The sequence below is a fragment of the Cynocephalus volans genome, chromosome 8 (genome assembly GCF_027409185.1).
Source record: "Cynocephalus volans isolate mCynVol1 chromosome 8, mCynVol1.pri, whole genome shotgun sequence".
Classification (NCBI taxonomy): Eukaryota; Metazoa; Chordata; class Mammalia; order Dermoptera; family Cynocephalidae; genus Cynocephalus; species Cynocephalus volans.
In genome coordinates this window covers 103,503,521-103,525,055 of record NC_084467.1, presented here as the reverse complement: position 1 = coordinate 103,525,055, position 21,535 = coordinate 103,503,521, and the positions used below count along the sequence as shown (strand labels likewise).

General features: G+C 40.9%; 1 protein-coding gene across 2 annotated transcripts in view; it reads right to left on the bottom strand.

Moving 5' to 3' along the window:
• Positions 1-17,629, bottom strand: part of CD101 (CD101 molecule) — a 30,839-nt gene extending 13,210 nt beyond the window's left edge. Inside the window, exons 1-6 of one of the 2 annotated variants that reach the window (XM_063106841.1) lie at positions 17,587-17,629; positions 10,228-10,608; positions 8,416-8,832; positions 6,669-7,055; positions 3,251-3,634; positions 2,200-2,604 (exon numbers count right to left, since the gene is read on the bottom strand). In XM_063106841.1, the coding sequence (XP_062962911.1) occupies positions 2,200-2,604; positions 3,251-3,634; positions 6,669-7,055; positions 8,416-8,832; positions 10,228-10,608; positions 17,587-17,629 (2,017 nt within the window). The remainder of the gene's footprint in view (positions 1-2,199; positions 2,605-3,250; positions 3,635-6,668; positions 7,056-8,415; positions 8,833-10,227; positions 10,609-17,586) is intronic. The other variant, XM_063106842.1, reaches the window with a different exon arrangement.
• Positions 17,630-21,535: the final 3,906 nt, after the last annotated feature.

Here is a 21,535-nt window from a genome sequence, read left to right as displayed (position 1 = left end):
GGGCTAGTAAAATTACATGTCTCCTTGCAGCCACTCAGCTGTGGCAACATCATATAGATACGGAGTCAACCATGCTTTAACTCCACAGCTTTTCTACTTTGTCAGAAAGATGGATTACAAACCTTGCTCCCAAATCTTATTCCTACTTCTTACTAACATCACTGATTCTACTTTTGTAATTGCTTATTGATGTTGCCAGGAGGTCCCTTTACTATTCCTTTAACAAACACTGATTAAGCACATGTAATATTATGTGCCACACTACTGTAGGCTCGGCAGATACCTCCCCATGGTGGCTCACAGTCTACAGGGAGAGACAAGGACAGTGACAGAGACTTAAAGATTATAGCATTGTGTCACCATAAGGGACAGAGGTATGCAGAAGTGGCTATCAGAGCACACAGAAGGACTACCTAATCCAAATATAGCAGTAAAGGAGGCTTACTCCTCCTGGAGGAGGTTAACTTTGAGTTAAGTCATAAGGGTTTATAGGAATTATTTTGATGAGGAAGGGGCTAAGGAATTCCACACAAAAGAAGGAACTTGAACAAAGACTTTGAAAGTGAGGGAGAACATGGAGCTTCGAGGAACTGCATAATTCAGTGTGGCTGGAGCTCAAATTCAAGATGGAAAGTGGAAAGAGAGGTCACTAGAAAGACATAAATGTACCAGATTGTAAAAGACTTTGCATATCCTGCGATGAGAGTTTGCACATGAAATGGACATGCAGGAGTTGTGGATGACTCAGGTCTCCAACTCGGATCGTTGGCGGGTTGTAGGGACATGGGGAATGACGTAGAAGGAGCAACTTTGGAGTGATAATAATGGTGGGTTTATGTTTTGACATAGTGAGTGTAGACATGTCTTGGAGACAATTGGATATATGAGTCTGAAGATCAAAAGAGAAATCTTTCAGGATAATGGGTGATTTGGGAATTGTCAGCATATAGGTTTTATTCATGGGTAGTGGTGAGTCCACCTCAGGAGAGTGTGTATAATGAGAAGAAAGCAAGCCAAGGACAAAATCCAAAGGAACAGTTTTCTTTGAAGAATCAGCAGATGAGAAGAATTCTGCAAAAGGGAATAAGAAGGAGCAGTCAGTGTTAGAAAGGAAACCAAGAAAATCTTGTATCATGGGGCAAAGAAAAGAAAAAGTTTCAAGAAAAAAGGATTGGGCCAGCAACTTCAAATACCACAGAAAGGACAAGCAAATTAAGGCATGAATTAATAAACAAGGAGATCATTACCACCGACAGAAATATTGCTCAGCAGCAGAGAGAATAACGATGGCTGCCGTGTCTGAGCCCTGCTTGGCACTGTACTAAGCATGTTATATATGTCACCACATTTAAATTGCACATCAGCAGTTTACAGATGAGGTAATTAAGGCTTGGACAGATCAAGTGACTTGTCCAAAGCCACGTGGTTATCTAGTGCTTGTCAGATCTAAATCACTTCAGTCTCTCAATCACTCTGTCCTAAGAGAATGCAAGTTATGAGAGAGAAGATACGTGACACAGCTAAACTTTGTGTCTTAAAGGTTGTGTCTTACTTTTAACCTCTATGCTCTACTGCCATTGACGAGGTAGATTATATTTGACCATAATCATAAATTCTCTGACTCTTATACATTAACACATTAATTTGTGGTAATGGGTATACAGCCGGTATGAATCTGGCCCCCACAACATGGGCATGAGGGGTGACAATCAGCTTTGCATCTCATGAATATTCATAACCAATAAAAAATAATTAGATAAATGTATTCTAATGGAATTTACATTATCCCTACCACTGGGGGAGACATTCCAAGCATTTGATAACTGGTAAGGCATGGGCAGAGGCCAATCCAAAAGACCGCCTCTCCACTGGAGCCGGGTCTTAGAGGGCCCCTGCTGTGCCTCGTGGTACCCTGTAGTCGCTGGGTGGGGGGAACTTATAGGAAGATGGGGAAGGGCACAGAGCAGTGGTTATTAGCCAGCATGGAAGTATTTCAATATTTTAACAACCAGTGTGGGCGTTCTGTGCCTACTAACTTAATGTTAGCCTGGATGGATATCACCCATCATATGGCACTTGCTTATATGGTACAAACAAGGGGAAAAAGCATTTTATCTTGTATTTCTGTAATGTACCCCAAATGGTAGAAAACCTTCTTCCCCCTTTTTAAAGCAGGGATTAATTTCAAGCGGCACTCACCTGGTAAAGTGACGGCTATCCTCAGTGGGTGAGAGACGGCGGAAGCCCTCCAAGGGCTGTTTGTGTGTAGGGAATTTCTGTCATAAACTTCCACTTTACACCGATACGTTCCTGTGTCTTCCTCAGCGGCATCATGGATTAGGAGTTGAGAACGAAATGAAGAGCGTGAAACCTTTGTCTTCTTTTGGAAATGGGATAGGAAATCCCCCCATTCAACAGTGCCATCATGGGTGATTCGAATAAGCTGGTGAAAGACTTGAGATCCAACTGGCTGGAACTGCCATGTCACAGTGAGTGGTACCTTGAGGTCAGAGTAGTTGGCCACTACTATGCAGGACAGGTCAAGGGTATTGGTTAACCTCACTTGTGGTTGACGGCTCATCAGTCTAACTTGTAAACTTGACTCTGCAGACAGAAAAACGAAACACAATTTCTAATGTGATTACCAAATCAAAGTACAGTGCTGTAAAGTTTTTCCAGTTGCCACCTCTTCACATTGGACCATGCATTTGTGCATCTGGAGTTCATATATTTTGGGGTATAAGCTGACTCACGGTACAGTCTGTCCTAAATTCTGACCTCGATTTTGCAAAGTTGACCTTTTTCTAAGACTGTTTTCAGCAGAGACAACAAGTAGGCAGTGTTTCTCCAGGCTCCTGCTTAGACAGCTGCTGCTGAGTGGGTGGAGCACCACCCAGCCCCCATGGTCTGGCCTCCTTCCCTTGCCCCCACTCACAGGTTCAGTATCAGAACCCTTTTGCACATGCTAGAAGAGACTCTGAAATCCCAGGACCACAGCTGCCAAAAGCCAGAATGTATAAGACCCAGCTACATTCTTCTGTAAGTTGACTCCAATGCAAAGGATTTTGTTTTAACTTCGAATAACAACTTACAAGTTGTATTCTAAAGATGATCTTTATCAAGATGGATAAACTTTAGGGATTAGTTGACAGACACAGTAGCCAGAGACTACGATCTGTGTACACATATCATAACTGGGGAATGAAGTGACTGATATGCAAGATCAGGAAAGGATTTCTTTGACACTCACCCAGAGATTTTACAGTAACTGAAATCTTCTGAGTCCAGCTGAGATCTCTGGCCTGGTTCTGGGTCCTCTCAGACACTCTGCACTCGTACATGCCACTGTCTGTGATGGTGGTGGAGGTGATCTCCAGCTGGAAGGTGGCCCAGTTCACTTTCCCCAGCCTTATGTTGCCATGGTAACTGGGTGCCCCATAGGAGGCACCCAGTTGCACAATACCGTCCTGCCCAATGGCAGCCACAAACTCTGGCTGTGTCTGGTCCTGTGGAATGTGCCACCAGATCACAGACAGAGGACTTTCAGCTCCACCCGCCTTGCAGAGAAGAGTGAGTTCCTCTCCTTCCCATACAGCTTGCTGCTTGTTCTTGGTAGACAAGACCACACTTCTTGCTGTAAATTATAGATTTTCGAAGAAAAAAATGTTCCAAGTAAATGAAGAATTTTCTAAAATACAGTGAAATCTCATTAATTAGGACTTGACTAGATTGTGACAAATCAGACCAGGCTGTTTCCTCCTGCACCACTCCCAGAAAAAAGATTTACTAACCACTTAAATAGTGGAAACAAGACAGCAGACAGTATCAGGAAAACCTATTTACACTTAAACAATTTATAATTGCACTATTTTTCTTTTTATCAGTTTATTAAATCAGCCCTTCCTTAAGAAAAACTAGTTGGGCAAACATCTGGTAATATTTTGTTAGATTAATTAAGGTGGGCGTATGAACCTGAAAGTAATGAAGTTGTGTTTATTTAAATTTGTAGTTTTTTAGAATTCAGTTCTTCAGAGTTCAAAATGACTTTGCTCTTCCTACTTATCTTTCCCTAATCAATCCTAATGAGTTTAGTATATGTTCTGAACAGAGAAGGAACATTGCTAATTAGCTCTCTGCTCACAATACCACCATAAAAAAACAATTACTTGTGGTGAAAACACATGCATATATACATGTATATCATATATATATATATACACACATATACATGTTGTGTAAAGGGAGAACCTTCTTATGTCTGAACTATACTGTAAAACTACAAATGTAAGTCTGACTCCCAGATGTGAAATTCAAGATGTGTAGAAATGCAGGCATTCATTCAACAAACACTGATGGTGCAAGGTCTTGTTCTGTTTTTTTGTGGGTAGTGCCGAGATACATCAGGAGCTTGTGCATCCTAGGCAGCCCAGCACTGTGTTTAAAGTCAGGCCCTGGGAGTCAGAACAACCCCGGGCAATGTACTTGACCCCTTTAAACTTCAGCTTTCTTCCCTGTAAAATAGAGGATAATAAATGCACTCAACTTATTGCATTGTTGAGACGACTGAACAATTGGCACATACAAAAGACAGCCTGGCTGGCTAGCAAAAGTACTTAGTAAAGGTTAGCTATTAGCATCAGTGTTTGATGACAGGCTTTGTTGAAAGGAGTGGTAATTCAAAGCAAAAGAGAAAAACAAAATAGAACTGGCATAGAAATCTAAATAGGATCTAAATGAATTTGCAAATTGCTCTTTCCTGCTAAGGACTGAGTTGAGTCATTGACTGTTTTATGTATACATATACCTATGTTATAAAGGCAGAACGAAGGTTAATATCCATAAGTAGGTTTAAAAAAAATTAGCAAACCTACTTCCAAATCTTTGGTATTAGAGGCAGGAGTATACTAAAAATTTTTTGAAGTTAAAAATAGACTCATAACTGAAGTTTAGACATTAAAGGGGAAATTATTACTCATAATCTCTCCACTTTAATATAACCATTATGATTCGTTTCAACTAATGTTATTTAAAAAAAAGATATTTCCTTATCATTGTGGACATTACTACCTTGTGGTAAGAAGTAATAAACTTCCTGAGAGTGTGTAAATTACACATTCACAGTGGTGATGGGTGCCCCCTTCTATTTAAAATACTCATAGGATAGTAAAACTCTGCTCTTACTTCAAGTAATGGTTTGACTTGCAAAATAGGTGCTAAACAAGATCCATAATAAATTTTTAAACAACTTTTCTTGTTTCTACATATTTGGTCCAGTCTGGACTCCATCCTATGCAAAGAACTATTTTTAGCTTTGGAAGATGACCCCACCCTTAAAATGATGAGATGTGTACCATGACCACACTTTTGGATCTCTCTGAAACAAATTCCCATGTACTGGGTTTAAGAAAGGTTGCAGACATGTTCCAAGGGAAGTTGAGATGCATGAAGCAGAGATTTCGTTCTGTGTAAATACATAAACCTGCTTACATCATTTTTGCTGAATCCTAAAAAGTTAGAGCAAATGTTTAGTATGAAAATTAACACTCTTCCTGGCCCAAGTTTGTGCATCTACATTCCTAGCAAATTAGGTAATGGAGAAGACAATGAAAGGGAAGTGTATCTATCTTCGGAGATGCCTCTAATGATCAAGTGCAAAAAGGATGTCTTTATTTTCGGTTCAGTTTTTTAAAATTAAAAAAAATTTTTTTTTCATTTTTGCTTTTGGGCAATTAGTCTTTCGAGACATTGACTTTCACTTCTAGCTGAGAGAATACCGATACTAGGTGTGGATTTGTCTGTTTTCTCTCTACACAAAAAACACTGATGATTCAAACGTGTTCACAGTGAGCTGAGTGGCTTCCTCAGTTCGGTGCACACAGACACTCAGGACCACAGGGACGGGCATCTCACTACATCACAGCACAGCGCAGAGAATGGCGTCTGCCTGCTCTCATTTGCCTCTTCATTTCTCACTGTGGGTCAGAATTTTGACTAAGTATCATTCCCCGAATTATGTTAACATAATAGGTGATAAACAGAGGGCAACTGAAAGATGCCAGACCCATCCTGAGGTGGAGTAACACGGGTGTTTATTCCCCAGAAAAGAGGACAAAGTGTAGCTCTTTACTCTTTTTATTTATTATTATTTATTTATTTATTTATTGCTCTTTACTCTTAATCTGCTCCTCTCTCTCTCTCTCTCTCACACACACACACACACACACACACACACACACACGCACACGCACACACACACACACACACACACACAAAGACAGCGGGTCTCATTAATACAAGTGCTCTCTGCTTAAAGAAAAACCCAATGTATAAAAATTGGAACAAAAAATAAATAGAATCAAAGAATCTGAAACAGCAAGAAGGGACTCAAGATCCATCTAATTGTGTGCCATCATTTTACAGATGAGAATGCTGAGATTTAAAGAAGTGAAGTGGTGTGTCTATGGTCACAGCCCACTTAATGGCTCAGGAATAGAACTCAAGTCTCCAGCTAGTTTGGGTGCTTTGCTTTACTCCATGTCACCTCCCACATGACCTGGTTGACACATGACTTCAGTAAGACCTCCACCGTGTCCATGAAGGTAGTCTCTACTGACAAAGGAGAGGATCTGGAAGCAGCCCAATCCACGTGTGGCCCCAACTTCACATACCTGCTGGCTTCTTTAGGTGCACGTGGCTGTCTGGTGACTGCCTTCTTTGAAGCACCTGCCAGGAACCTGTCTGAGTTCGCACCACCTCTGCCACTGCACATCTGTAGGTGCCTGTGTCCTCCGGGCCCACTGCAAAGATCTTGAGAGAGAAAGCCTTGGGGCCTAACCTTGAAACCTGGAGCTGTCCTTGACTTGCCCTCTCTTTGTAGTCTTTCTTCAGGTCCTGGACTCCACCAGCATCCATGTGGGCAATTTCAATCCCATTGAAGAACCAAGAGCCCTGAAGCTGTGGGTCCCGGCCACTGCCCACAACCAGGCAAATCAGTTCTAAGGGTTTCCCTTCAGCAAATGTGCTCTCAGCTGTAATGTTGACATGAAAATCTCTCACTGGGAAATAAAAGCAAGGCAGGTATTTAGAGAGCCCACTGCACCAGTCCTCTCCTTACCAGAGAGAGATGATACCCCTGTGAGGGTACCAAAGAGATGGCATTTTATGTGAGAGTTCAGTTCCATAGTGGCAGGTAAACAAAAACAAACAAACAAACAAATCTCTAGAGTAAAAAATGCTCGTTACTATTATTTAAATCACCTAAAAGGACAGCATATATGGTTTTCTGAATGCAATCCTAGTAAGCAAGATGTACGCACAAATGTATAAATAGTACAGTTATGTATGATTTTTAGTTAAAAAATAAAATATTTTATACTATGACAAATTGCAGTAAATTGTGATTTCTTATTGTCTTTTTCTGGCTGAGAATATCCAGTGGTATTTTCCTAAGTAAAAAGCACATGTGATGTGGCTCCATAGGACTCACTGAGTGTGACTTAAATACTTGAGGCCAAAAGGACAACTTTTAATAGAACAGAATAACACTCTTCTTAAAAAAGAAAGAAAACTTCAATGATCCAGTATTGGATCATCACTTTTAGCAATGAATATATATGGTGATCGTAACCCCCTCCTATTGGACAAAAGCCTATGTACAGAGACCAGGAATCAAAGACAAGGCCATTCTGCTTACTTTGACAAAAACACCAGTGGATCATGAAGAATGACACCCTTCTAAATTGGAAAAGGGGTCAGGTGCAAGGAAAGTTCAGCACTGGCACAGACAAGACTTCATGTTGGAACCTGGAGCTACTCTGAGGCCCAGGTGTCTGTGGCGAGTGGGCTCTAGAAAGAGACAAGCCTGCCTGTGGATATCGGCCCCACCTCACCAGCTGGGTGAGCTCAGGCAGCACTTCTAGCATGTCTGAGGCTCAGGTTCCTTATTTTTTTATTTTTATTTTTTTAAAGATGACCGGTAAGGGGATCTTAACCCTTGACTTCATGTTGTCAGCACCATGCTCTCCCAAGTTAGCCATGGGCCAGCCCTCAGGTTCCTTATTTTTAAAATGGGGAGTCACTTCCTTGCCTCCTTGGGTGGTTGTTAGAACTAACTGAGATATTGTGGATAATGTGCTTACCCAGAGCATGGCAAAAATGATAACAAAACTATTTGCATGGCGGCCTTGTAGACTCATTCTAACCATTTAACAGATCTTATCCCATGTGAAACCCCCTATAGACAGAGCCAAAACTGAATGACCTTCTTAGTTATGCTTCCCAGATGACAAAAACAAAATTTACTCAAACTTTCTAGCCAATTTTTTCAGAGCCAACAAAAGATCAGAAAAAAATAAAAAGATATCCAATAAATACCCACTACCAGTGTATTAATGAATTTCCTGAGACGATAATTACCTGATGGCTGGATCCTCAGAGTAGTTTGGTCTGTCTGCTTTTTTGTGATAAAAGTCCAGGTTTCATCTGGATCCTGAATCCATTCCATTGCCTCACAGAAAAGCCGGCCTTGATCTGAGGGCTGGAGCTTCTCTATGGATAGCCTGTAGGTGGCGACCCCAAGCTTGTCAAGCCGCACGTCACCGGCTGCAAACCTCTCTGTATACAAGGGCCCAGGTATCAACATAAAATCTTTGGAGAGAGAAATAATCCTGGTGGCTTGGCTTCTTCCTCCATCCTGCATCAGGTACCAGGTGACAGAGAGGTGGGTATGCTGAGCTGTGGCTTTGGATGCCTTACAGATGAGTTCTAATGGCTCACCTTCCTCCTTACTGAAAGTCTGGGAACTCATGGTGGCAGAGAGTGTATCTGGAATAACTGGAAACAAAGGAATGATGATCATTTGACTGGTCTAATAATCATCTATCCTACTACCTTACTTGTCCAATTAGCCTCCATAGTGAAGTGGCACCCTGAACCCCCATCTATAAAGCATATACTTTGAGTTGGTTTTCCACTAGCCATATGCTTGCCAATGGGAACACTGGCTTCTATGTACAGTCTATGGAACTTGGCAAAGCTAATGGATCACTAATGTATTGATCCTGGCTTTGCTTCATTAGCATAGGGTGTAACCAATTTAGCTACTCAGACACAGAGTATTTAAAGAAGAAAAGCACTGGGAGCTACAAGACCTAGATTCTGATCCTAAATCTGTCCCTATCTAACTACATGTATTTGGGCAGGTCACCTCACCTCCCCAGGCCTTACTCTGCTCCTTTATAAAATAAAATTCTAAAGTAATCTGTTATAATTTATCCTTTGGAACCAAAATACAATCCTTACCAAAGTTTTGTATAAGTACCGCGCGCTAACCGATTGCCCCACTGGAGCTCCCTTACCAAAGTTTTGGTAACTATCCTACCCTACCATTCTCTTCTTCCTCAAATGAAATCATACAGCCTAAGCTTGTGTGAAAGCAACACTTACATTTAATCAATGAATATTACTGAGCATCTACTCAGTGCTAGCCACTGTGCTAGGAGCTGAGATGAGCATTCCCTTCTCAAGAAGCTCAGGGTGTGGTGGGAGAGAGTCATACAAATAGCCAATTACCACATAACTGAATGAGTGCTAATAAAAGTGATGCAAAAAAGAGCATTGGGAGGAAACAAAGGTGGAATACTGCTGAAGCAGTCAGGACAGGTTCCAACAGAAGAGATAATATCTAAATTGGGTCCTGAAGTATATGCAGGAGTTTTCTAAGCTGAAAAAGGGGTGATAGATATTCCAGGAAAAAGAACAAAATGACAATTGCAAAGACTATGACCCTCTCCCCATAGGTAAATATGCTAGAGAACAGTAATCTGAGAAAAATCATTTCCAAGTTAGTGATTTATCACCTATGGTACTAACACCAGCTCTCTTATTAGCTTAATATTCTGCCACCAAGAAGAGATGACATGGGGAGAACTCTCATAGCTTTGTCTACTGTTATTGCTATTATCAATCTGTGGTTAGCTGTGGATGGTGCCCTTGGGTAGACCACACCCCTTCTAAATATTTATGGCAAAGATGATTGTTAAAAACGAATTGAGGGTTTTAGAGAATATGATATCTACTTGTGATAAATCTCCAAAATATCCAGAGGGGTATCTGGGCTCTTTTCCCAAAGCAAATAGAACAATATAAAGGCAGGTCACATTGCAAGGCATTGTGATGGTGGAGACTGCCTTCTTAGGGGCTGGTTAGCAGAAGTGGAAAACGGCTTACCAATTAGATTAGTCTTTGCACTGTAACTCCCATAGTATTTTCCATCAGTGTTCGGTGTGTGACACTCATATTCACCAGTGTCCTTCATCTGGAGCTCTGAGATGTGCAACAAGACTGAGTTGCCCTGGACCCTCTCCACGTAGATTTCCCTGCTTTGCACCCGCGGTGCATACATTGCGTAAGAGAAGGTGACATCCTTGGTGCTAACGATCTGGACCTCCTGGGTTGGGGCTGTCGGCAGGTAAACAGACCACTGGAAATGCTGCTCAGAAGGTCCCTGGTAGCCAGTTACATTGCACCCGATGCTGATTGGGTAACCTTCAGCTCTAAACAGTGGTCCTTTCTGAACTGTTACTTCTCTCTGGCCAATGCTGAGCTTAGCTTGCAAGTAGAAGAAAGAAAGGGAAATAAAAATAGATTAGCGCTCCAGTTCCCAATGTACCACATTATGTAGTTCCCTATATTACAATTCTGGTAAACGAGATCACAGGTTATTAGCTATAATCAACTCAAATGTTTGACATCATCTTTAGGCCGAGCAGCAGTGGAATGGATTGATGAGTTAATTGTTCTTTTATAACTTTAAGTTCCATAGTAATCTCTATTCTCTTAAAAGAAGTTTGGCTTCATCAGTGTAACATGGCTACTTCCATAAAACATCTGCTTATCTAAGTGCACTTATTTTAAAGCAAATAAAATTTGTGATGATTCACCTTTTAGATTGTTTTCTGGGAAAATTCAGCATATACTTCCTCAAGCCTCAAATGCCAGGGTACCTGCCATCGGGAGGTCCACACAGAAGAGTTGCTGGAGAAGCACATTCTAAGGCTTTGCTCATGGTGCGATAATTTTTCTTGCTTGTTGGACAAACCTAAATGTAGCTCTTGGGCAGGTCTGATGCAAGACTAGCTAAAATTAGCATCTGAAGAGGTAGTGGCATTTCCTTTCTATACTGTGGAGGGTTTGTTCTGTAATTTCTTAAAGAGCTACTATCACTTTACTGAAAGACTTCATAATAAATGGCTGTAAAGTCCAGCAGGTTGTGGGATCAGAACTTATTTTAGTTCTTTTCTTACCAAAAGTTTCCAGCTGGGACCAATAGGGAATGTTTTCTGTTGGAACAAATCTCAAGTATTAGGTCTAAAGGAGAAAACATGATTAAATGGTAACATCTCATTTGACAAACGTTTTAAATCAAGCATTTTTCAGAAGTCAAAATGCATATGTTTATTACAATTGATATTAAAGCATAGTTCATTTTGTGTCACAGAAAGAACAAAGACAAATGACAAAGATGCCACAAGGGTGGGCTAGATCTTTCGCTAGGGTTCTAGGGCCCAGTGGAAGGAGAAGACAGAGTTGAAAGATACCAGGAGGGTCTAACAGGAGCAATTGCTGGTATTATAGAGTTAGCAGAATAGAGTTCACAAGAAGATATGAAAGAAGCAGGGTGTCTGCTGAATTTTGTAATTCCGCAAGGACAAAGAGTAAAGGAGACAAGAATGAAAAACAAGCGAGGGAAAGGAACAATGACATTGCAGACAGCATGACAAGGCTGAGTATAGGAATTTTGGATCAAATGAAAAATCTAAGGGATAGAAAGTGACCTACAAAAAGAAAAGAACAGAAAGGGTAAGTGGTCACTTGATTCGGTGAGCTAAAAATTGCATATGTGTATGTTCAGTCTAAAACTGGTAAACAAACCAACACCCAATGAACCAATCAACCAACCACAAATATTTCTAGCAATAATTTAAAATACACTAATTTATTCATAAATCTCAATTAGTATATTTATATCATGCTCTTTTTATAATAAGTACCTAGGAATAAAAGTTAGACCACCATAGAAAAATTTAAATTATTATTTATTAAAAAGTTATACTACAGAGGCAGTTTAAAACACTTTTCAGCAACACCACGTTATAGGAACATACGCACTGTGCACCAAGCTAATGTGAAAGAATATTCACAGCCACACTGTTCATTACAGCCCCAAACAAGATACAACCCATATGACCTTCAACAGTAGAACCGATAAACTGTGGCGCATTCATAAAACAGAATATTACACAGAAATGAAAATGAGCAAATTACAACTATTTGCAATAATGGGGATGACTATGTGAAATGAAAGATACAAAACACTTTCCCCCCCCCAAAAGATGGCCGGTAAGGGGATCTTAACCCTTGACTTGGTGTTGTCAGCACCACGCTCACCCAGTGAGCTAACCAGCCATCCCTATATAGCATCCGAACCCGTGGCCTTGGTGTTATCAGCACCACACTCTCCCAAGTGAGCCACAGGCCGGGCTCAGCAAAACACTTTTGAATCCTTTTGACTACAAACAGAATTCTGTTTATAAAGTTAAAAAAACAGGCAAAAAATAAATAAAATTTAAAAAATATATAAAACAGGAAAAACCACACTGGATTGTTTAATGGTGCATACATAAGGGTAAAACCACTTTTTTAAAAAAAAAAGCTGAGACATGGTTACCACGAAAGTCAGGATAATGACTGTGTGGGGAAGGGTCTGTGATGTGATAGGGCACATGGCAGGGTGGGTGGGTGCTTCTAGGGTCCTGGCAATATTCTATTTCTTGACCGGGGTGCTGATACATGGTTTTTACTTTTTACTTATTTTTTAAACTGCATATTTATGTTTTATTAATATTTTCTTATGTTATATTTCACAATAAAATGTTTTTTTAAAAACATGTTTTTTGAAGTACCACTAGTCTGTTTATATCAGGGCATTTTTCTGCAACTGATCTTATTTTTGGTGGCCAGGCAACACTTCTCCAACATTTTTGTCTCTTTTCAGAGAGATGGGTACCATATTTGAAACATTTTATTGTCAAATCTAACACTTCCCTTTCTACTGCTTTATTTGCCAATTTAATAAATATTTATTCAACCACTTATAGTGTTCCTCATGTATGAAGATGAGTTTGGGATAATCTCTGACTTGTAGACTTTACTTCTAGTCAGGTGGGGTGGTAGTCATCCCTTTATGAGAAAGACATAACACAAGTGCTTTGAGGAAGCTGAAGAAAAGAAAGCTTACATTTTGGGGGGAAAAAAATAGGTAAGTTTTATGGATGAGATGGCTTTAAAATGGACTTTGGAGAATTGTAAAGATTATGACAAGGTAAGTGGGAAGACAGGGCCTTTTAGGTGGAGGAGACTTCATGACAATACTATGTGAGTAGGAATCAAAAGACTTGTTCAGAAAATAGGGAGTAATCAACTGGACGTGGGGAGAGTTGCAGGAAGATTAATAAAAGGAGATAAGACTGGATAGGAATTTTGAGTTCTGAGCATGAAGAACTTGACTATCACATGCAGAAGTTTGGACTTGATTCATTAGGCAGTGGGAATGCACTAGAAGTATTTAAAAGGTCTTAGGAAAATTAACCTGACAGTTGGGTGTAGGATAATGGAAGTCAGAATAAATATCAGGTAAATAAAGCAGCCCAAGACAGAGGTGATGAAGACAATGGGGATGAAAAGAAAGGGGCTATAACTTATGAGCTCCTATAAAGATAAAATCTATAGAGTGTTCAGTGTCACAGATGCTTGAGTAGTAGGGGTAAATGGAGGGATGAGAGGTAGGAAGAAATCACAGATGATACCCAGGTTTTGTGGGCTAGGTTTCAACACGATGGGGAGGGTACAGTGCTATGGTCTCAATGTCTGTGTCCCCCCAAATTTCATACGCTGAAACCTAACTCCCAAGGTGATGGTATTAGGAGATGGGGCCTTTGTGATTAGGTCATGAGGGTGGAGCACTCATGAATGGGATTAGTGTCCTTATAAAAGAACCCGGAGAACAAGCTAGTGCCTTCTGCCATGTGAAGCACAGCCAGAAGGTGCTATTGATGGGGAATGGCCCTGACCAGACACCAGATCTTCCAGCATCTTGATCTTGGACTTCCCAGCCTCAAGAACTGAGAGAAATACATTTCTGTTGTTTCTAAGCTACCCAATTTACGGTATTTTTGCTACAGTAGCCTGAACAAACTGAGACATACAGCTTTCTCAGAAAAGTGAAAGAAATGTTGGGGGGTGTTCAGAGGTACATTTGAGGTGGGAAGGAATGAATGATGGAGATCAATTCAAATGGCTATGCACTGGGATCATGCTGAAGTATCTTATTATACGTACGTTCTCTGTGGGTTGTTTCAAGTACATATCTCTCTCTCTCCTAAAGACTAAAATACCTCTGAGGATTATCCCATTACTTTCTCTTTTAATGGACAGAGGGTTAGGTACTGTCTCAGTTCATTTTGTGCAGCTATTACAGAATACCTGAGACTGGGTGATTTATAATGAACTGAAATTTATTTAGCTCACAGTTCCGGAGGCTGGGAAATCCAAGATCAAGGGGCATCATCTGATGAGGGCCTTTTTGCTGCACCATCCCATGGCAGAAGGTGGAAGGGCAAGAGAGCGCATGTGAGCACAAGAGACAGCAAGAGGGGCTCGAACTCACTTCTATAACAAACCCACTCTAGCAATGATGAACCCACTCCTGCAATAACAACATTAACCCATTCATGAGGGCAGAGCCTTCATGACCTAATCACTTCTTAAAGGTGCCACCTCTCAACACTGTTGCATTGGGGATTACGTTTCCAACACATGAACTTAAGGGGATACATTCAAACCACAGCAAGTATCTTTGCACAGTAGTTGAAATGCCTGTTGACTGATGAGTGCACAACTTGGCACTGACATACTGACTGCAGTCACGCTTTTGAAGAACTCAGAATTATTTGATGGTATTGGCTTTCTTCAAAACTATCACCGGAACTGTCAAATTTATCATTTCAGTATTACTTGAATGGAAACTGTTAGGCTGAATAATATAAAATGGCCCACATTTGATCATTTTTGATAGAAAAAAAGAGCAATTTCAAGTAATTCCACCTTAGACAAAACTTACATAGGGAACAACCAAAAACAAGCAGCTTCTCTTTCTTCACACACATAGAAACCCTAAATGCTTGGGGCTGAGATAGTTTTTATCCATAATTAAGTGGAATCTTTCTTTTTTCATGAATGTAATCACAGTAAGACAAACAATGGCCCCTCCCCAAACCCTCCCATGTTAACAGCCTTTATTTACAGGGTGGCTAGTCAGGGTGAGGGGTGACAAATCAAGCAGGCAAAGCTAACTGCTAAGTCCAAGAGCTCATTTACCCATGACATTAACCTCTTCTAGCACCATACTCTAACAGGATTATTCAGTCTTCATATTTATTCAAAAATAAGTAAATTAGGACAAAGTATACAATTGCTAAACAATATAATTGATTAACTGGTCATCATTTATTTTCCTTCATTTCCCCTCTATACTTGTAATGAGAAATAGCAGGTTTCCAAAGCTATTTCAAGTTACTTCCTCATACACGTATTTTCCACATAAAACCTGTGGTTCTATACAAAATTAGTGCTTAGGATAAGTCAGAACTTAGAAGAAATAAATATATAATGCAGTTTAGGTAGTTGTTTAAACGGGTTAAGGAAAAGCATCCAGTTTCCCCTTTTTGAACCTTGGTTACTACCTTCCTTCCCCCAGGCCTTTCTTTACCAGAAAAAAAAAAAAAAGAGAGAGAGTTCACAATTCTCTGAATTATTGCACAATGTAAACATAGTTTCTTCCTATGCACAAGGCAAACACACAGTCCAAACACACAAAGCACATATACTTGAGAATCACAATGAGACAACTGAACAGGACAAACAAATGCACCAGCCTGAAGATTCCCACCAGTGTACCTATCCACTGCAGGCTACCTCTGTCTGCATCAGGCCCTAGATCTGACCCTTACCTCACACTATCACATGTCCCTTGAGACATGAGCCCAGTTCAACTCAACCAATGTTTATTAAGCGCCTCTCTCATGCTGAATGCTGCACTCTTTTAATTCATTAGCCACAGCCCTGGTCACATTGATTACAGTTTGGTTTAGTTCCCCCTTCATCCCAGCCATTCATGTCCCTGCACTAACTCCATCCAGTCTCTCTAAAGCAAGAGTTTGGGTCTACATAAAGGATTAAAGGTCCATAAAGTAGGGTGAAAATAATCCCTACGTCTTTATTTTCATAAATCTCTAGTGGAAACTTAGTATTTGCTTCAGTTATGAATAAGTGTAGACAACAAACCCCAGATATTTTCACATCATATTACAACTATTACAGATATATTGAAATATTATTCACACTAATCACTACTTTGAAGTTTGGTGGTTATCAGATCTCCCTCTAGATATTGTTATGCAATGCATTAATAAAGAAGCAAATAAATTACTACCCCACGATTTATTAAAAATATTTTGATAGGGCCGGCCCCGTGGCTCACTCGGAAGAGTGCGGTGCTGGGAGTGCCGAGGCAGCAGGTTCGGATCCTATATAGGGGTTGAGCGTGGTGCGGACGACACCAAGCCAAGGGTTACGATCCCCTTACTGATCACAAAAAATAAAAATAAAAATAAAAATAATAAAATAAAATAAAAATATTTTCATAAATATATTTCCATATAATTGATTTCCTCTATAATCCTATGCATTTTACTTTATGTATATAAAAAATTATTCTGAGATGGGGTCTATAAGCTTTACCTGGTGTTAAAGAGACCCGTAGAACAAAAAAGTACCTGCTACCTGCTCTGCCTGGTCTGGAACTATTTCATTCCCTGCCCAATTCATCTGATTCTCTCTTCAACCTCCAAATTTCCCCTTCCTCCACCCTGTTCTGACATGTACAAACGCCCTGGGCCAGGTGAGGCCTTCCATATGGCCCTCAGCAGAGCCAAGTGAATCTTCCTGTCCCCTTCTCAGTTTCTCAATGGTCATTCCCACTTCAGTTCACACGTGAAATCCAGAATCTTCTTTTAGCTTAGCCTAAAACTACTAAGTGCTATCATAACTTTCCCTTCCATCAGCCACATCCCCAAGGCATATTTCTCTACTCAAATCCTGACATTGGGTAAACCTTAAAGGCTCCTCTCAGTTTGTGGAACAAAACCTTTTCTGTCTCTTGGGATGGTCAGCCCAGGAAGATGAAGTAATGCTTGGGCCCAGCTAAACGGGCAGATCTGGCCACACAGACAAGTGTGAAAAACAATGGAATCAGGTGCCTGGGGCTCAGCCAAGCACTGCACCTCCCTGGAACTCAAGAATGTCTAGGTAAGCAAGAACTGTCATGAGTAAGTTAAAAATTATTGCCAACACCAAAAATACATGGCATAGCTTTTCCTGTAGAGACCAAACTGTCCTGCTCCATCACCTAGCAGCCTCCAGTTGACTAACTCCTGTGACAATACAAACATGCAGAATTGTGAAACTTACTCAGAAAGAGAAAGAAAGATGCCACACATAGGACGCGTGCCATTTGCGCCAGTACAGAGCTTTCCCAGCGGTGTCACTGAAGTTGCTCAGAAGCCAAGTGACAAATGCTATGTGCTCGCACTGCAAAGGTAAAGAGGAAGCAATAGTGTGGTTTTCAACCCACTGAGAAATAGACATTGCTTGCAAAAAGCAAGACTGGTTACATTACATGGTTCTTTGCTAATCACTCAAATTTGGGTATGAAAAAATTATCCTCATGGTTAAGTAAACAAATGCAGATAAAAATAAGACAAGATGGTCCTCATCCTGGCTAAGTATGTGTCATTTGGTAATGATGGGGGAATTTAGGTAAACAGAAGAAATAAAAAAGCAAACTGGATCCCCATACTGGCCAGTCACCAAAAAAAAGTAAGAAGAAATTTTCTCCTCTTGGTCCTTACCTCTTGTGATGGGTCAAATGTGCCACCCAAAAGTTCACGTATTGGAAACTTGATCTTCATTGTCACAGTGCTAAGAGGGTGGAAAATCCAATTACGGTATTTGGAAGATGGGGCCTTTAAGAGGTGATTGGGTTGTGAGGACTGTGCCTTTGTGAATGGATAATCCACTGAGGGTTTAATGGGTGGTCATTGGCATGGTTATGATGGCTTTATAAAGAGAGCAAGTGAGAAAGTTAACTCTTTCTTGCTCAGCCCATTTCTCTTGTTATGTGACACCCTGCATTGATATAGAGAGTCAGCACCAAAAAGAAGGCCCTCACCAGATGTCTTCCCTGGACATTGGATTCCCCAGCCTCCAAAACTGTAAGAAATAAATTCCATTTCTTTGTAAATTACCCAGTTCCAAGTATTATGTTATAAGCAACAGAAATGACTAAATACACCTCTCTCCCATCTTGGGAGAGAAAACAACTGAGAAATGATAGAAGGGCCCCTGGAAAACATGAACCTACAGTGACAGAGTTGGTGGTGAAGATGACAGGCTCTAAAGTCATACTGCCTGGGTTTGCACACAGATTCTTTTGTAGCTGTGTGCTCTTAGAAAAGTTAATTACCCTTTCCTAACCTTCATCTCTGAAATGGGGATACTAATAGCATGTACCCTTTAAGATTGCTGTGAAAGCTGAATGAGATAATTTATTTACAGCACTTAGAACAATATCTGGTACATAGTAAGTGCTCTATGAATATTATCTACAATCATCACCATCATGAGACATTTAAATGAATCTTCATCTGCCCAAGGATGGCAAAGGAGTGCCTAAAAGCAACAGGTGGCAGTGAACCCAGGCAGATTTAATCCTACTCTAGTCCTAGATGGCAAGACCATACAAGGGATAAATTCACTGAGGACATTAATTCCGTAGGTCAAGCCTAGATAGATAGGTCAGTAACAAACTGGTCTGTTTCAGGCCACAGGTACAGGCAGATCTCTGCTCCACTCATCCATCCAACAACTTTTTAGTACTTCTATGTTCTGGGTGCTGTGGTAAGTCTGCACAGACAAAGGTGTTCACAACCCAGTCATTATTCCCAGGAGGCTTCCATTTAATTAGATAATCACAATGCAATGTTGCAACAATCAGTGGGGCACTTACAGGGGGTAAGGGAAGTTGGTGGGTAGGAGGAAGGTCAGGATGGACTAGGCTGGGCCAAATGAGTCAAGTAAGGAGCAAGGAGGCTGAGGTACAGTTGGGGAGAAAAGGTCTAAAACAGATAGTGATGCACAGGCTGTAACCTCCTATTGCAGTAAATAAAGTTTGAAGGAGGTATGAAAGGAGAAGGGTCTATACAAGTAGGCTGGGGCAGATTTTAGTGGGCTTTGCATACCAGGCTTAAGAGCTTGGTTTTTATCTTGAAGAAGAGGTGAGCTATTAAGAGGGTTTTTATTAGGAGTATAGCCTGGCCAGATTTTCCTTTTAAGTTGAATTCCATACTTGTTATGGCTAACTGGTTAAAAGGTGAGGGAGGAAGACAAGGCTAGGAGCAAAAAGGCCAATTGCAAGATTTTGTAGTCACCTGTGCAAGCAATGATGAAGGTCTGTATTGGGGCATTTAAAATAAAGACAGAGGAGGGATAGAGGAAATCATCAAATACTTACTGAGCACCCCCCCTACAGTCAGCACCAGGTGCTGAAGAGCCACACATAATTCAAATATAGACTCTGTTCTTAGGTGCTTCTGTTTGTGATGGTATGTAGTGTGGTGGAGGTGAGCAGAAGAACATGACTCACTACCACACAGGAAATCAGATGAGGCTCCCTAAGGAGACATACAAGTAAAGAGATAGGGATATTTGAAGGAAAGGAAGGAGAGAGCACATGTAATTTGGGGAGACTGGGAGATCAGGAAAATCTTCAGGGGAAAGGTGGCATTTTAAGGTAAAATTTATTTTTCTAGCAGGAATTGTAGTAGAGTAGGGTAAAATTCTACAAACTCAGATCTGGAAGCCTTCAACTTCATCTGTCTATCCATCCATCCATCCATCCATCCATCCCTCTCTCTGATTTTATTCATTAGCAATGATACCTAACAATTAACCCTCCAGTGCCAGTCAACCTACAAATATTAAAGTCTTAAGTGAAAGGCCCTGTACTTCTCTTTTCAAGGTACTAGACAAGACTTGGGGATAAATGCGTAATAGGAACCCTGCCCTCCAGGAACTTAGATTCTAGTTTAAGAAGCAAATGTAGATAAGAAACAGTGGCCATATAAGGCAACATGGTCAGGTATCCAATTCATGGCTCAGTAATACCCTGAGTTAATAGGCTGGAGAGGCAGGGTACAGCCACAGAAGGTCATTCAGAAAAGGCTGGTTTTAAGTAGGTCCTTAGAGATCGGGTGGACATTTCAGTAAGGAGAAACAGAATGTACAAAGGCAGAGGCAGGGATGGGCAGATTGTATTTAGGGAACAATTAAAGGTCAGTTTGCCTGGAATAGAAATTTCAAACTAATTCTCTAGGCTGTTTACTATAATATCAGTGGGAATTGAATTACGGGGATGTGTTCACCGTTTCAGTTACAGAAGTCGTGGGTCACCCCCAGGCCCCAACAATTTAGGCAAAAGCACTGTGTTGGTCAGTTACTGCCATGTAACAATCAACCGCAAAACTTTGGAGGCTTACAACAGCTAACATTTATTTTTGCTGACAAGCCTATGGGACGGCTGGGTGGTTCTGTTAATGTGGGTGGGTTTGCTCATTCATCTGTGGTCAGCTGACAGGAGCTGGATGGTCTAGTACGGCCTTGGCTTGGATAACTCGGCTCTCCTCCACACACTCCTCACATTCCCCTAGCAGGACAGCCTGGCATATTGTCATGGTAATGTCAGGGGTCCAAAAGAACTAGTGTAAACATGCCAGCATGGCTTTTTTTTTTTTTTTTTTCCCGTTTTGACTGGTAAGGGGATCAGAACCCTTGGCTTGGTGTTGTCTGCACCACACTCAGCCAGTGAGTGCACCGGCCATCCCTATATAGGATCCCACCGGCCATCCCTATATAGGAACCAAACCTGCGCCCGCGGGGCTATCAGCACCGCACTCTCCTGAGTGAGCTACGGGGCCGGCCCATGCCAGCATTTTTTAAAGTTCTAGTTACATCATGACCACTAACATCCCACAGGCCAAAGCAAGTCACATGGGCAAGTCCAAATACAAGAGATGGGTTAATAGACTCTGTCTCTGTATTGAGAGGAACTGCAAAGTGACAGAGCAAAGGGAGAGATTTAAAACACCAGGACCATCAATGCAATCAATATGCCACAGACACAGAGAATTATTTTAGAAATAAGTACTGACCACAGAGACAATCATTGCCAATAATACAGAGTACCCTGTATCCATGAAGTATATAAAACCAAGTAAATGCTATGCAACTTCTCACTCCTGGCTGTTGCTAAAATATTTCTCCTCTTTCCTTTTTATTGGCTCCATTTTTGCCAGAATTTAAC